We start from the raw sequence: 18,026 nt of genomic DNA, 5'->3' as shown, positions 1-18,026 counted from the left end.
GGACGAGAGCGAGATGGAACAAGAGAAGAAGGAGGGTGATGAAGCAGATTGTGTGGGCGATCTGAGTGTGTGTGTGTGTGTGTGTGTGTGTGTGTGTGTGTGTGTGTGTGTGTGTGTGTGTGTGTGTGTGTGTGTGTGTGTGTGTGTGTGTGTGTGTGTGTGTGTGTGTGTGTGTGTGTGTGTGTGTGTGTGTGTGTTTGAGTGAGTGAGTGAGATTGATCGAGGGGAAGTACCAGTGCATGTGTGACAGCGCAGACAAATGGCGAATGAAAGGCTGTTATGTTGGCAAGTTTGGCCCTGTTCCACTGCCAGATCAGCTTCATGAATTCACTGTTTCAAGTGCAGCTCTGAGGCCTGCTAAGAATCGCTCAAATACATAATGAGGCTTTTGGAGGGAACTGGGTGGAACGATTCTGTTTTCTTAAACTAAATCAGATGATATATTACAACCAATTTAGTCCAAACAGAGCCACACAAGTTGAAAAACTGTTTTTTTTTTTTTACATTAAATAAAATATAACAGTTCATTCTTAATCTCATACGATGCTCTAGTCTAAAGGAAAACAGACATATTTTCCTCACAACATTTCAAAAAGCCTGTCAATTTGTTTGTTTTTTCCATATACAGTCTATGGTTTTTTCAGATAAAAGGGACACCATTTTGGCCATTGGTTTCATGTAAAAAAACGGACACATATATCTATATCTGTGATTTTCATTGACGGCTGACTAGGTCGTTTAAAAAGTTTGCATTTACATCATCATTGACACATTAACCAATAAACGTTGCATCATCATAACAACATAGAACTAACTAAATATACTGCAAATCAGATTCTTGCAAACGTTGTTAACTTTGCCTCTCTGCCACTTCAAAGGAAAGAAAAGATAAAGGTCTATTCAAATACAGCTATTCTATCTGAGCAGCGCATTGTATGGGAGTAGAAACAAATGTCCGCTGAGCTGCTGATCTGGCTCTCTTCTACATTATCCTGTGGCCCCAGCTCTAAGGCCTGATGGAAGTTGACAGAGCATGGGACAGCTGCGAGGCTGCTATGTGGTAAATGGAGGCTGAAATAGCCAAATTAATGGAAGGGGCTCAAGTCCAAACCCGGGTTCAATACCAGGCTACATTTTAGTGCTATGAGCTATCACCCAATCAGACAGACATCAATATTTACTGCTGCCATGGCACAGCGATAGACAGTAGGCAGCCATTTTGGTACCTCTCACTTCCTGGGGAAACCCCCCGTTTTGTGCCACATTGGTCCCCCACCTGGGGACTGTGTTTCTTAGAAAGAGGCTTGAAAGTGACAGACGTGTGTAGAGGGATGACTCCACAGGGAGTGTGTCAATTTTGGACTGTTACTGAGTCCATTAACTCAAGTACTGAAGGATGCGTATGTACCATTTTAAGGAACCTTTACTTGAGTATTCATATTTTATTCCACTTTATTCTTTTACTCACAATTCAGAGGCACTTTTCCCTCCACTAAATGCAGTTGCAGCTGAAGTTACCTTGAAGACTTACCTTGAAGAAACCAATAATTTATTATGAAATATTATAGATTGAACTAAACTCACAAGCTTCCTGGCAGTATTTAGGCCTAAAGGGAAGATCATTCTGAAAAGGGCTGTCCCATGTAAGTACATTCTGATGTTAATACTTTTTATAGCCTACTTTTACTTTTAAATGTTGTTCAACCACTGCCAATTCATTATGAATGTATCTTCAAACCCTGAGATACACTTTTTTAAATCTCCAAAATAAATTGAGTTTAGATTGATATTCTGTATGTTGTTTTGAAAATCTTTCAATATTATGTGATAGTTGAAGATACAATCTTCAGTAGTCTATATGCATAGTAGTCTGTATATATGCGTCATAAAATGAAATCTCTAGATCTCAATGTCTCACAGGGACAATTTGGGATGGAGAGAGCTATTAACGGATCCTCGCACAAGGATATAAAAGGTAAGACCTGTTGCCTTGAATCATATTTCTCTTGACTTGCAGATTCTCCTCAGGGAAGACTTTTCTGCCTCACTAGCCTAAAACAGTTTCTGCCGTTTCCATGGCACCCACGCTTCTGTATACCTCACAAAACCTTGGGCGCCTCTCTCGGCCTCTCCGCCCACAGGGTTTAGCCGATCTTCTCTTTCTGCTCAGGGAAACTTCAATTACCCGCAACACTTTTTCAACCACCGCAAGGCCTATTATGGTCAAATAAGACTCTATGGCCGACCAGGAACAGCATCTCCTCCCCTGTAAATCTGAGTGTTGTCTCATGCTCACGGTGCTGTGACAAGACAAGGTCAAGGGGTCGCGCCTCCAGGTGATGTGTTTCCATAAGGCCGTGGAGAGGAAATGCACATATATGGTGTGGTCTTTATTTATTGCCAGCTCTTTGACTGAGTGACTGCAGACTCTCTTCCTTCTGTAAGCTCTGCACCTCTTCTCAAGCACCGAAGCTCGCCGTCTGCCTAACGAATGTGGGATTTAAGCGTCTCAGATCTTTTAAGAACATTATGATTTTATCTACCGTGTGTCAACAGAATAAGTTATTATGTTAGTCCTTTGCAGAAGTTCGACTGTCCAGAGCTGTAATCTGAGAGCGTTTAGCTTCGGATGTTTGAGAGGACTGCACATTGTTACACAGACTTGACAGGGAGCAACACAAAAGGATTGTATGCTTTAGCGGGCTGCTGAACAGAGCAGGAAATCAGGGACGATTTTGCGTCCTTAAAATGTTTCCTATGCACATGATGATGGGGGTCAAGGTGGACCCAAAACACAAACAGAGGTCTATCTGAAGCTTATCATCCAGCTTCTCTGCCTGACTCTGTGGTGCATATTGGCACTGACAGTCTCTCTCTATCTGTTGGCTAATAAACTCATCAGACAGCTCACATATAAACTGAAAGGGGAGGGCAAGGACAAGAAAGAGTATTGTGCGAATTATTTAGATTTGGCTCTGGAATAAGCTCTTTATATAATGACTCTTCAATGGAGCATTCTCCAATTGTCAGTATAGGAAAAAGGTCCAAACACCTACCGTTTGTCATAATTCACTTTAAAATAGACCCTTTCCGATTCTCCTGCTAATGGCATTGTGAATTTAGAGGTTGCTTTAAAGCACCACGATTGCAGAAAAATACTGCAAAACAGTAATAACAGTGAAAAAAAAGGAAGGGAGCCTGAAACCAGCTATAATAAAAACACCAACAAACAAAGGACACAAATATGATATGCACAAAACCCGAAAGCCAACAGTACTCAAAGATAGGAGATCAGAAACAGGAATCCAAATGAGTGTGAAGATAACTAGCCGTTTGCTAACATAAAACTTGATTAAGTGACAATATATCAATGTTGTGTCTACAGCTTGTGTCACTGCCCCCAAGTGGCCTGAATAGACGCCAGAGTAGAAGGTAAAAGCTTTGTTTTAAAAAGATTCAAAGGTGTATACTGCTAAAAAAATCAATTCACCATGATCATCTTAAACTTTTAAATCCCATGCTCTCACACAACCATAGCTCCATGAACACCGCTGGGGTTTGAATTTGGGAGTCCAGGCCTTGAGGGGAGTACACATTCCCTCTGACAATAAAAGATGCCAGGTGCCTTTTCACCCGTGGCTGACACTATAAACACCAGTCTCTCTGTAGTAAATGTCAGACATAGGTAGGCACTGCACACATGACTCAAGCCACTGTATACAGATTCCCAAGATGCTATCTATCTTCAGTCCTTCTCTGACCCAGGAATGGCCCTGCTGCTTCCCTCCTTTAAGGGTAAGGCTGTGCCTTGAAGCTGACACTTTTCTCTCGTCTTCAGGATGTGTGTGCTTGAGATCTATCAAGTGTTTCTTTCAAGGCTGTGGAGAAGGCGCCTAGTGCACATTTTCACCCCCTCAAAGTCAATCACCACAAATACTCACTTATTTTGTCAACTTCACATCGATAGTGAATCTTGAGACAGCAGAAAGGGGACAGTTTGACGCCAGTTTCCTCCTATGAAAACAATGTGGTCGGATCAAAGACTGTCTCTTGTGTACAACTAGAGTCGGTTATTTAACTTCCAGAAACCTCCTCACTTCCTTTTTCCCATGTCCTTATATTCCCATATCCCGACCCTAAACTCTTCATCCCAAAGCTGCGTTGAACCATGTGACCTCTGTGGTTTGATTCACAATAATGCTAAAAATAAGGTTTGATGAAACGAAGCAGGGAGTTTGGTTTACATTTTCATACTGTTATCTAGTGGAAATAACGTTCTGCACTGATTTTTTTCCACACAGCATCTAGGTTGATACAACCTTGCCCCCAGCTGAGATGGCAATGTCACACTAAAAATAATCTGGCTCATTTCACCAACACTAGAGGGTGGTGTTGTGCAGGAATACATAAACAAAAGGGTATGATGAGGACACTCGACAGAACACTAATGATTGATTCTTATTCTAATTAAAAAAGAAAATCCACATAAGATTTTAAGATTCAATGTATATCTTTATCATTGCTACATATAAATCATGTTAAATAAACACATTATTATATTATCATGCTTATCAACATGGTTTATGGCGTGGGTGCAGCTTATTCCAATTTCTGGCAGCATCCATGTAAGAGACTACGATATTTATACTTTTCTTTGTATCATGATCCTTTCCTTTTAGTTGGCAGCAGAACAGTGCTGCGGTTTCTTCTGGTTTCTGTTGTTTAGACAACTTATCCTTATTTGAACATGTCATTTATCTTTCCATGTAAGCATATATTCACTTCACTATTTCCCACTGTTTTTCAGATTCCTACCATTTATGTTTTGTTACACAATTTATATGGTAGAAAGCATTACAGTTCAAAGTGATATATTTATTATTTTTCTATTATGGCTTTATGACGTCAGGTTTTATGAATAGTTTTGACGTCTGTTTACTCTTTTGACGTCACAATAAAAGAGGCTCCCCTGTAAAGTCACAACTCGAACATCAAACAATTGAGATATGCAAAAATAATGGTTTATAAACAGTATTTATTAAAATATTTTAAGATGCATCTTGGAGTCTATTGATACACTCATTTCTTCTTACATCTGCTAGTGTGGCCTTTTATACAATACTTTATTTTAACTCCTAATATGCTTGACATTTTGTGTTCTTTTTCCTTGTTTAGCAACTGGTGAACTTAAATTGTCTCTAAAACAGAAATGGTGCCAGAGCAGGGAAATTACAGAGAAATTCAGACTTGTTTTAAGGGCATAATAATTCAGTTTATTCTTCATATACACACTTCACCAACACCTTGAATTGTACATGATCGAATCAAGTACAGAAGGTCTCAGATGGAAAATAAATACACTGTAACAATGTATTAACAGTTTAATATTTATTGAAATAATGTTATATTTGATATTCAAAGATTCAAAGTCTGCAATAAAATAATAATAATGTATGTTCTTGAACAAGCAAGGTTTACTCCCATATCCACTAACAATGTGACCTCAATACCTTTTTGAGGACACAATTTATATGGTAGAAAATTGCCTTTTGAGCCATTTTAGGAGTAAATGTACTCCACAGACCACTGACGCCTTCAAGAAAGGCCTACAAACCTTTTTTGGGATTACTGTTAGCAATGAAAGGTGCTTTACAAATCGAATTTATTATTATTATTATTAAATGCTGCACTCAGAAAGCTACCTGAATGATCAGTCACTTTACAAACAGCATGTTAATTTGTTATTATTTATATTAATAATGTATAAAATGAGAATAGTTTCAATAACTACAGAGTTTGTGAAAATAAAATAAAATGGAGGTAGAGCAAGAGCAACTGTCGCAAAACCTACCATAAATCAAGACTGAAGTGTCGTGCAGCAGCCCCTGATGTTCGGCTCGGAAAACCCCATCGGTCTCTCCGTACGGCACCCTAGCTGAAGACGGTACGTTCTTCACTCCGATCCGCTAAAATAGTATAAATTACACATATTATCTGTGTTTTAATGTAACTGTTTGTCCCTGTGTGTTTCAGAAACATGCCACCCAAAGGTCCTTTGCAATCTGTCCAGGTCTTTGGACGTAAAGTAAGTAAAATATAGAATTATTGAACATGTGGTGTTGTGGCTACTCTGTCTTGCTAGCACGCATTAGCTAAAGTGGCTAACATAATGTGGCCGTGTGTCGTAGTTTTACACTGGTGTAAACGAGCTATTTAACTGCTATGAATGACCACTATAGCTTACGACGTCCCGAAACTGAGGTTTGAAGCCTCTTGCGTTGTTAAATGATACTAAATCACGTGTAAAAGTGTCACTAGGTTAGCCGGCGTTCTGTATTGCTGTGCATCCGATCTTGTGTAGCTAACTAGGTAGCCTAGATGCTATCAATCGCTGGGCTTCTGATACTTTATACAAAATGACAACGTTAATGGTGTTAATGTCTCTTCGTCCAAACTAACGCACCTAATTGAGAAGATACCCACATTCCAGAAATGGCCCGATGATTTACGAGCTAACAACCTCTTTGAATAAGCACAGGACGCAAGGACTGATGTTGGTTTCACCCAATTAGTGCTCAAATATTAAATAACATAATCTTACAGTAGTTTTTGATGGTAACTGATCGTGATGATGTTTCTGCCTTTAGAAAACCGCCACCGCAGTTGCTCACTGCAAGAGGGGGAATGGCCTCATTAAAGTGAACGGCAGACCCCTGGATATGGTGGAGCCAGCCACTCTCCAGTACAAGGTGAGTCCCAGTGAGAAAGGGGTTATTATCAGGTCCACAGGTCGCTGGTGGAGATAAGAACCCCTAACATCTGCAATCAAATGGGTCAGGGATATTGGCATGGTCCCATGGGAAACCGTTGTAACATGTACTTAACACTGCATTTGAAGATGATGCTAAATGTATTGCCCTTTTTTTTTTATTACCTTAGCTGACCTTTTCAATTCCCTTATCTTAAGGGAATTGTATTGCCATATTACACACTTAATTATCTTAAGGGAATTGTATTGCAGATGGAATCAAGCCTGATATGCAGCAATTCCCTTCAAAGCTAGTGGGATTTAGACTGCAATATAGTAGTCAGCATTCTGTGAAACACCAGCAAATGTCACCACGACATTTTCTCTTTCTTTCTCGAAAATATGTAGTTTGACATCATCATGCTCTCATTCTAGCTTCTTGAGCCAGTGCTGCTGCTCGGCAAGGAGCGTTTTGCTGGAGTTGACATCAGAGTCAGAGTGAAGGGTGGTGGACATGTTGCACAGATCTATGGTAAGCAGAATATTCTCTTTGCAGGGAAAAACGCTTCGTACACATCCATCAGCAGTTATCGGCCTACAGATATTTTCTCCACCTTATTTTCATGAATTGTTCTTTTTGTCTTGCAGCAATCCGTCAGGCTATCTCCAAATCTCTGGTTGCCTACTATCAGAAGTGTGAGTATTACATCTTAATGGTAGTGTGCAGGACAAACATCACTCTAGCTTTTGAGCAAGTGCTTGCCATACATATTCAACCAAATTAACTAAAGATACACGTGAAGTGTCTTACATACTGGGATCTATTTTAGTAGCAAATATTGCATTTTAGGACAAATTATCATATTTGTTAAGGATTAAGGTGAATGGGTTACTTCATACCGAAGTATTCCCCTGTGAGGTGTTATGAGCTGCTCACTGATGATAACATTTAAGGTGGACAATAACTGAGACTATAGACCTGAGGACATCTTGGATAGTGGATCAAATGACATGACAGTCTACAACCTGGAAACACCTGTAACAGAAATCAACAGATATTTCTAATGCTTAAGCATCACAAATCAAACACTATTTGGTATTATAATGCTTGATTCTGCTGTTTGATATATTGTTGTTCAGATTTTGTTGTTGCTTAAAAATGGTCCTGTGATACTTATTGGCCTGTTGTAAATGCCATATGGTCCGAGGATTCTTGTTAAACAAGATCATGGTTTTGCTTTATAATTTCATAATATTATAATATATAATATAATCATCAGTTAAATTACAGTGTTAACTGTATTATAGTAAACATTTTCTGTAAGCATGTAGGAAGGTTTATAAATGGAACTTTAAGAATAATGAGCGTTTGTCCATACGCAGATGTCGATGAGGCCTCCAAGAAAGAGATCAAGGACATCCTGATCCAGTACGACAGGACCCTGCTGGTTGCTGATCCTCGTCGCTGTGAGTCCAAGAAGTTCGGTGGACCTGGAGCTCGTGCCCGCTACCAGAAGTCTTACCGTTAATCCCCCTGTACATTTTCTAATAAATTGGAGGAACAAAGACATGAATATGCATTGTTTTTTCATAACACTGTACACATAGCCTGTTTAAAACCTCTCCTATAGTTGTGAGATAGTTTGGTCGTTGAGTTAAAATCTCAACAAATGTATCTGGATTGGTATTATAAATCCTTGATGTTACTATGCCTGGGGATTGAATTTGATCTGGTGAGGACAAGAAAAAGCTGATCTACAGGAGACCGTTGATTATGGTTCATTTCAATGTGATCATTCAGTTCACATAAACACCTTAAATGTAGCTACTGATATTCTAACAAAAAAAGTCACAACAGGAAAAATACCTAAATACTAATCCTATATACAAATAATCATACCAGTACTTTACTGAGTAGATTTGAAGGGAAACACTTAATTTGAACAAATCTAACATGTTCAGCTCCATGTCCTAATAAAACAAGATTTTTTAAACATTGTATTTTCTAAAGAAGTGGTATATTTGATCGTTAAAACGGGCATGAACCCAATTTAAATCTTTTGACATGAAATAAAAAGAAAAGCGCAGGTGTTAACCATAACATTACTAGGGCTCAGTTGCTATCAAGTGTCCAGTTTGCAATGACAGTCGGCTTGCACAATACCAGGATTTCCTTTGGTCGTATTTCGACTTGTACTAAGATCACATGTGTATCTGATGACATTAACACTGACTCTTGAACTGAGGCATCATTAAGGTCATTATTTTCTACTATCACTGGTGAACATGTCTGTTGTGAAACATGCATTCAGCCATCGTTAATTATATTATTTTATTACACCTGTGTTTAATCTAGTTCGATATGTCAAAAGCCCTTAGATACAATTAAATGGAGTCAATCAAGTCAGTTCACAAGTAGGTAAGTTCTTTCTACCCAAGATGGAACAAAAAGGCTTTTTAAATTATCGGTATACATTCTTATATTTCTAAAATCAGTCACTTTTCTAACAATGCAAATATCAGCAACTCTTTCTATGTATCTTCCTGACTAACATATGTAACCAGCAGAGGGAGCCAGAGGACTGATGGATGGAAAAGACTCCCTTCAGCAGTAGCAGCCATTAGGAAACTGGCTTGCTGCCATTTCAGAAGTCTCATACTGTTGGTTACAGATACAGACACACAGTATATGATGAATGCAACACATTACCATTCCACACTGTATCCCCTTTTGTCAAGTTGCATGTAAACATGCCATATAAATAATTTCCTTGATATAATCTAACAATGATACCTAAGCTGATTTAGTAAACACCATATTGAAAAACACTATTGTTCCAGGCCTGTGTGATTGTAACCAGGCAGCATGATGCACTGCTGATCTGATGGATGGTTTTTCACTCAGACATTTTCAGGTGTGTGTAATGAAACCCGCGGTGCCCAATTCTTATTTTCATTACTCTAGGCTTTATTATATTTTTGTTCAGCATTTTCCACCCCGATAAGAACACTCTTTCACCTATCATCTTAACACAAAAACAGCTATTTTCTCATCACATTTGGCATCAAATTGCAGCACTCTGAGTTCATTTTCTTCTCATTGCTTGTTACGGCTCTCTGTTTTTTTTGTGCCAGTGTAGCTGCACAAACACACACTCCACTCCAGCACAACAACAGGAGTGTAATGAGGTGAGCTGAGGCCCAGATGTTGTTGGCCTCTCTGTGGGCAGCCTGCAGCAGCCGTTCCCGCTCGCTGAGCTCCCGGGGGGGATCAGGCCTGTGTACAGCCCTCCAATAATCAACACAGCAGGGAGGCACACTCCCCACTGCTACTGTTGTTTACTTCTGTTTATTTTCTGCCCCTGCCTGCGCCTCACCTTTAAAGGCCATAACGCTGCTCCGGTGTCGTTCTGTGCCTGTGGAAATGCTGTTTTCTGCAGCAAAGAATGAACTCAGACAACAGAGATGAAACCATTTTGGATAATGCAGCCAGCTGAGGGTAACAGAGGAAGAGAGGCTGTTGATAATGGATGTTGGTGCTGCTCTGTGTGATGGGGAAATAGCTCTCCTTCTCTTTTTTCTTTTTAAAATAATTATTTGTATCTCATGGCTGGAGTAGAATAGGACAACCTTCATAAAAGGAAAGCTGCCCTAACTAAAATAACACAGTAATACCTTATTTTACCTTTTAAAGCTGCACAATAATTATACATTTAATAAGCCAATGTTTAGAAAGGGTTTAAAACTTTGTAACAAATGGCTTTAATAAAGCTTAACACATCATTTAATGATGTTAAGATATAAGCCACAATTGAGAAACACTTTTGGGGTTGCCAGGTTGTGAAACATTGTGTTTATCCTCTCCCAGCATTACACCTTACACCACAATGGGGACTTTTCCAACGGGATAAGACCTTTTAGAAAGGGCTGCCGTCCATTTATTAACTTTGTATCCGCATTTGTAACTGCATTTTTGATCGCTAATTAGTAAGACCCTAATATGCATTAAAATAAACTGCTTTAGGAGATCATTCTCAAACTTGAAACCTATACATTGCTGTTAACAATTTATAACTTTACCTATTAATGATTTATCAACCATTATCAAAGTCTCATGAGACAGTGTTTGTAGAATATTTTCTCTTATCCATGGATGGCTGCAGGAAATGAAATAAAACAATTGACATTTTGGTGCAGTGGGTGGGCAAAAGCAAATTGTAATACCACATGTAACGCATAAAAGGATGTGTGCAAGATGTTGGCACCTGTAATTGTTTGTTCTCCTTCCCCTCTCAACAAGCTGCTGCTTTGATTAAGTTACACAGCTTGTCTTGTAAAGTCAAAAATGAGGGGTTGTTTGATCCAGTATACAAAGGTGTAGGAGTTTATTTTGCACAGCAAGTCTTGTAAGTATTTTACCATTTAAATCGTGTCATTAAGTGTGCAAGGGGTTTATTCCTTTATGGCTGAACACACACACACACACACACACACACACACACACACACACACACACACACACACACACACACACACACACACACACACACACACACACACACACACACACACACACACACACACACACACACACACACACACACACACACACACACACACACACACACACACACACACACACACACACACACACACACACACACACACACACACACACACACACACTCTCTTCACCCAGCACCTGCCTTTCCTCTGTTAACACCTCTGCCTCTCTAGGTCTCCAAATCACACAAACACTGAGGTGTGAGGCCAGGATGCATTTTGTCATCACTTGCACTTCATCCCCACCTCCCCTCACGACGCCTCCATGAACACACTCTGCAATTAAGCAAATGAATACACCCACATGCACACAGAAATGAGGCTCAAGCATGACCTACAGGAAGAAAGAGGGAGGGATGATCACTAACACATATTGACCGCTGCTCCAGTTGACTCCTCGTCGAGCCTCATTGCCCTCGATGAGTAAACAACAATTGGCTGAGGGTGCCACTGTGCCAGCGGCTGAACGTCAGGGGACAGTAGCAGGCAGCAACACATGTTGGTCACAGTGGAGAGGAAATGCAGCTCAGCCAATGGGGATGGCTGCTTATCTGTGGCTTTGTCCTTGAGGGGAGATAATCCCCATGAGCATGTGTGTGTGTGTGTGTGTGTGTGTGTGTGTGTGTGTGTGTGTGTGTGTGTGTGTGTGTGTGTGTGTGTGTGTGTGTGTGTGTGTAAAGGAGGAGGAATGTCTCCGTTGAGACCAGAAGTGGTTCTATTAAACTTTGTTTGCCCTGTTGTGCCAAAATTATGAGTTTTGGTGTCAGTACCACAATGATGATTTTGTGATACTTAAGAGACACATATTTATGATCATTTTCAGGTTAATACTTCTATATTGTTTTTTTACTAGAGCATGTTTACCTACATGTTCAGATATACATTTGTTCCCCATACTGTCTGTCTGAACAGAGCTGTATTTATCATTTTGTGTAAACGTTCTGAAAATAAAACCTTTGAATCCTGAATTTGCGTTTTGGATTGTCACAGTACTGGAGCAGCACGTTCTACTTGTACTATATTAAAGTTGTGACAAAAAAAACTTGATCTAATTCCTTGCAGCTTGTGTAAAACCACAGTTTCTGTGTGCGGGAAAAGAAGTTATGCAAATGTCACCGTCTTACAATATGGGAATAATGAGACCATGCATTTTAGGAATGTTATTGTTTTTACCAATCCCATTTCTTGTTAAAAAACAATGTCAAACTTCCTAATTGATCAGTGTTGTGCTATTATTGAAACAATTGGTTGATCAACAGAGTACTGTCAAACTATAATTGAGACATCTTGGACAGAATGTGTGGAATTTTCTGTTTTGGTATCCGATCGGCTCCATCTCTGCTTCCACATTAGCACTGTGTGTTTGCAGCTAACTCCAATGATGATGAATGACAACGCATTCACATCAAGTATTTTTGTATTGGTTCTAATTTCTGCTCAGGATGCTGACTGAGCATTCTTAGATCCTTTTTCATATTTACAGCGATGATGTCTCCAAAACGCCACTTTAAAAGACAGAGAGAGAGACAACGTAACAGCACTGACAGACGGAGAAAAACACTCGTAAATTAAACAAAGCTTTTGGAAGAAATCATTCCTTTCTGGAAATCTGATCACAAGCGTTTCAATGCAATCTTCAAGGCTTTCTGATTCGCCCTGAGCTGAGCTTTGCACACACATAACATATAACTGCTATGTGGGAATATGTCCTGCCAAAAGACAATGATCACAAATGAGCTGCCACGGCCCACGTACCTTAATGCTTGAAGTAAACATGTCAGAAGTGTCGCCTGATTGCTGATGACAACTTTACCATCTCTTCTCTCTATATTTCTCAGTCCCACGCTCCACTTAGTAGTGTCACCCCCACTTTTCTCCCTTAAAACACTCTTCGTTACCGTCGAGGATTGAGCGAGAATATGGAGCTGGTGATGGATTCATCTCATGTGTTTCACTCTGCACAAAGAGGCCTCACTGGCTCCTCTCTCAGCCTGTTTTGGGTCTGAAAGCAGCCAGAAAAGGGCTCCCTGTTACTGACCCGCTCTGTTAGTCACACTCTCTGCCGCCAGCGTTGACTCATTCCCAACGCATTTAACCTAGACTTGAACTAAAGTAGAATTAGTCCCAGTGCGCTCACACTGCTGAGTCTCCTATTCAAATCTGCCCCTATCTCGCCTCCTTAGGTCTCCATGTTGGTGGCAGCGTGGCACTGGCCTACACTCAGGGTGAGCCGGGTCATGCAGGGGTTCCCCCCCGAGAGCTCGGTTGTTGCGCCCGAGCCAAATCGGGAGGTCATAGGCTACCTCACACACCCTTCAACCTTTAGCCTACAGATCGGGCCAAGGCGCTCTGATTCCCTGCGACAACCTGCAGAAGGCCCTCAGTGATCCCCCTCCTCAGGGGTCAGCGTGGCCGGCCAGGATCTATTTTAGTGAAAACACACAGTTCATACAAGAAAGCCTCACCTCCTGTGCAGCAGGGGTGAGAAGATTATTATAGTTCACAGTGCTCCCAGACAGCTTTGAAGTATAGAGGTTATCTCTCATTCCTGCCACGTTCGTTGTTGTTTCTTTTAACGGCATGATTAAAGGGATACCTTACCCTAACTTGAGAGGAGACGAGAATATGGTCACCATCTTTTAGATAAATGGCTCAGATGCTCAGTGATTATGCTTTGTTTAAAGCTAGGTTTAATAATTAGAATTAACGTAATTGTATAATGACTGAAATGATTGCCTCTGCTGCATGATATTTGTCCAGGGTGCCTCTTAACCAATCATAATTATCTCAGTAAGGCATTAGCCTATGGGGATATTATGTGTTCATTTGTTTGTTCATGTGTTTGTTTGTTTGTTTGTGTGTGTGTGTGTGTGTGTGTCTAATGTCTGTCCACAGTTAATCTGGATTACAACTGGAAAAGTACATTTAAATCGATCATGTGCAAGATTTTGACATGTCTGAATGTGGGGCCCTCTACTGGGAGTTTATGATAACATATGACTTTTACACATGCATGGCCCTAAACAAATAGTTTGAATGTGTCTATTTGCATATTTTGCTCAAAAATGTACCAGGTCAGCTTTAAATATGATTATACCAAAGTCATTTAATCAAGATCTATTTTCAACTATAGACAAGATTCATTTATTTTACTTTGAGGTGATGAGTCATCTTGTAACACTAAACATAGAAGCTAATTAAGATGTTGTCGTGGGGCCCTATAGTAACTTCAACTGTCCATGCTCTCATCACTAGAAATTCAATATACAATGTTGGCATCCCCAATATAAATACAAAAATTGGGTAACATGCTCCATTTCACTTCAAATTTGTCTCATTTTCCCCAAAAGATAAATCTCACACCAACCGAATAATTTCAAAGATGCCATGATGACATAAAGAAAAATACACATAACGACTGTAAAACTAGAACCTGTTTTATCACTTAGCACTCAGTAAAATGTTAACATCAGCAGCAGGGGGCAGGTGAATTTTATTGTCGATGCACTCATCACTTCAGGGGGCGAAGTTGGCGAATCTCCCGAAAACCTGTTGCTCTCCTTTGAGGGAATTGACCTCATGGCCACCTTCACTAAGTGCTGTGGAGCACATGAGCTCCTTGACTCGGACCTGTCAGGAAGTGTTGTGAAGAATGTTACCGAGAGGGAAGAGTTTGAATTGATTGCCCTCCGACTGCTGCCAAAGCGCGCTCAGTGTGCCATCCTGTTTTGAGAACGTGTGTGTTTCGGCCCTGTCATGCCCCCTATATGTGGAGATAGGGGGGGACATGGCTAATTAAACGGAGTAAAGGCTGTTGAAAGGGGCTGGACACTGCCAGCACAAGAGGACTTGACATCCATGTGTTCTTGTTTCGAGACAGAGAGGGGGCAAGCGTGACCGAAGCAGGAGGCCCAGGTTGCAGCACCCCGCCTGGCTGCCAGAGCTCAATCATAGGGCAAGGAATTGTGGGGAAGAGGAGGAGGTGGTAAACGGTAATGGAGGAGGGTGGTGTTAATATTAACTGCAATTCCAGACTTTCTACTAGCAGTCTCTCCTTTTTTTTCTTCATTTCCCCAGCCAGCCCAGAGCTCTAAACCCTAACACCCTATCCCACTGCTGCACACACACATTCCAAGAGGCAGGGATGGGAGCGTGACAATCGGGAAACAACGGCTATTAGTTACAGAAAATGCATTATGGCGTGGGCCCGGGCAGCAGAGCGGAGGAGAGGAAGTGGAGGGATTACGCCAGGCTTGGACAAGCGGAGCACAGGGCTATTTCCTCCCCCTTGCTGTAGTAAACTGTTCAGATTTACAAGACCTCAAGGGACACGGGTACCCCATCCTCGTCCCATCAAACCTAGACAGCTCCTGATTTAAAAATAATCCTAAATCAGCGCATGACAGTTGTCAGCAGGGCATAAGGAGGTCAGGAGGAGTGAAGACTGGGAGTTTTAGATAAGAGATAAACCTTCTGCAAATTCAAAGGTCCAATCAGTATACTGCAAAGTGCCCCATTATTGGCTTAAATATGACACTACACATTTATTGATTTGCTGAGCTTTGAATCTAAAACCATGTGTGTAACCAACATGTTTTATGAATTCTTAGGCGGTATAAACATTGTTCTAGTGATGGATTTTGATTTACGGCAGGTCACTTATGAGTCCACTTTCCATGAGCGAACAACAACTTTGTTCTACCTATTTTTGGAATTAACAGGTTCATGGAAATTAGGTGTTTTCAAAAACCTATTCAACTCTTCTCCACCTGGTTTGTATTAGTCATCGATAATGAAGTTTTAAGAACCCATGGCCTCTTTATTTGTTAAAAATAGTAAATATAAGACGGGGGGATAGTTCATTGTTACTGTTCTCAACTCATACAGCACATTCAACCTGCAAGTACAGTGCTTCGTTTGAGTCAGGTCTTATTTTCATATTTTTATTCATCATTTCTATTGTGACAGTAGGATTTTTGAAAACAAGTTATCGTTAAGTTCATGGTAAGACGCAGTAACATTTACAAGTCTAAGAAGTGTGTAGCATGCACATCCCAAAAGCTTCAACATGTGAGATCCAATAACAAACTGAAGGGAAGTATCAGACAAAAGATCTGCAAACTGTACTGACAGCTCCCAGCCAGAGCTTCATTCTGATGAATTTGTCAAAACATAATTTATCATACATATCCCGAGGTTAGCAAAAGTTATTTGGAAGAAAATACAGGCAAAAGCATCAAAGTATTGTCATCACAAACTACAGACTTTTGATTGACTTGCTGATATGTTTCTTCTCAAATTGAGGATTATTACTGACATGTTGGGTGCAATCTGTAAGGTTTACCTCTGAATAAAGGAGTTTAGATTTACAACCTGTTTGATGTAGGGACTGTTCATGTTCTAGCAATGGGCCAGAATTCCCAGACAGCAAGTTCAATGCTATCATAACATATAGAGAAAATCTTCTAATAAATGCAATAAATTATCATTCATATGAAGGGGCCAGAAGCCTAACAAAAGGTTGGGAAGCACTACTTCAAAATATCATGAAATCCCTACAAACCGCATGGAGCCCCCAGTCTGTCTCTTCTTCTATCTGACAGAGAACATATTTCTCCCTGTAGTATTCGTAGCAGTAAATAATAGCACTTCCCTATCTCTCCTTTTCCAGCTACTGCTCCGTTGATGTATGTTATTTTACTGCGGCAGCATCACTTCAAACCGGATGCGATCCGGCTGCCTCTCCTGTGATCACTGCAGGCCTCGGAAGACCCCTTCAACAGAAACAGGAAGCAGTTCATAGCGCGGGTCATGACCCCTCTCATTCAGCCCCATGAGTCAAGCAGGGCCCACCCCGGCGAAACACATGAAAGTTCCGGTCCCATCAACAAGGTGTGGAAGGATATTAGGGGGTGAAGAGGGAGAGGAGACTTCTCTCTCTGTCTGCATGCATGTGTGTGTCTAAAGAAGAGAGGTGCACATATGTCCAGCAGTAGCCGTGTAACATTATTACACACAAGGCCCATGAGGCGCACCCAAACACAACTACAGCTGCATCTAATACAAGGCTGCATCCACAGGAGGAAACTACTGTGTGATGAACAAATATAAACGGTCCCTTTGGACTTCTGATCAGAGGCGCTGGGGCGTAACAAAGGCTATAACTTCAGGGCGGAGAGACATGCAAGTGTGTTTCCAGCTTTCCCCAATGGGTTAGCAGAAACTACTGCTACCTTAAAACTTGAAGACCATTTTTTGCAGTATTTCCTTTTAGAGTGAAAGATTTCTCTACTTTAAAATAAGGTGTTTTTGATGATGTGTAGAAAGATATTATAGAGTGCAACTTGAAAGCCTGTGTCTGAAATAACTCCTCTGTTCACTATTTATAAGTTACTGACACATAGTTTACTGTTTAAGTGAACATTACATTGAAATATGGTTACTTTTGGATCATCAGCATTTTGGCCATTTACTGTGGTAATTGAATTTTTGCAGCTAATTAATGTAAAAGATTATATTGAATTTTTGACTCAAATAAAGATAGGATAAGATGCTTTATTTTACATTATGGTATAGAATAAAGGTTAAAAAAGTAAATATATATAAAACATAATATATAAAAATTATAAATATTATAATAATTAAACATACAATTATAAAGACACGTAAATAAATGATAAATAAAGGAGGTACAGGAAAATCAGTGCACTATAAA

General features: G+C 40.3%; 1 protein-coding gene across 1 annotated transcript; it reads left to right on the top strand.

Annotated features, from left to right (window-relative positions):
* Positions 1-5,886: 5,886 nt before the first annotated feature.
* On the top strand, positions 5,887-8,316 carry rps16 (ribosomal protein S16). Its single transcript, XM_034075266.2, has 6 exons — positions 5,887-5,944; positions 6,034-6,085; positions 6,648-6,749; positions 7,184-7,280; positions 7,397-7,444; positions 8,132-8,316. Exons 2-6 carry the CDS (start codon positions 6,038-6,040, stop codon positions 8,275-8,277), a joined length of 441 nt encoding a protein of 146 aa, XP_033931157.1. The 5' UTR covers positions 5,887-5,944; positions 6,034-6,037; the 3' UTR covers positions 8,278-8,316.
* Positions 8,317-18,026: the final 9,710 nt, after the last annotated feature.

This window comes from Pseudochaenichthys georgianus, chromosome 23 (genome assembly GCF_902827115.2).
Source record: "Pseudochaenichthys georgianus chromosome 23, fPseGeo1.2, whole genome shotgun sequence".
In the NCBI taxonomy this organism is placed as follows: Eukaryota; Metazoa; Chordata; class Actinopteri; order Perciformes; family Channichthyidae; genus Pseudochaenichthys; species Pseudochaenichthys georgianus.
Note: the sequence above shows the minus strand (reverse complement) of the source record. Positions and strands in the feature narration are given on the sequence as shown.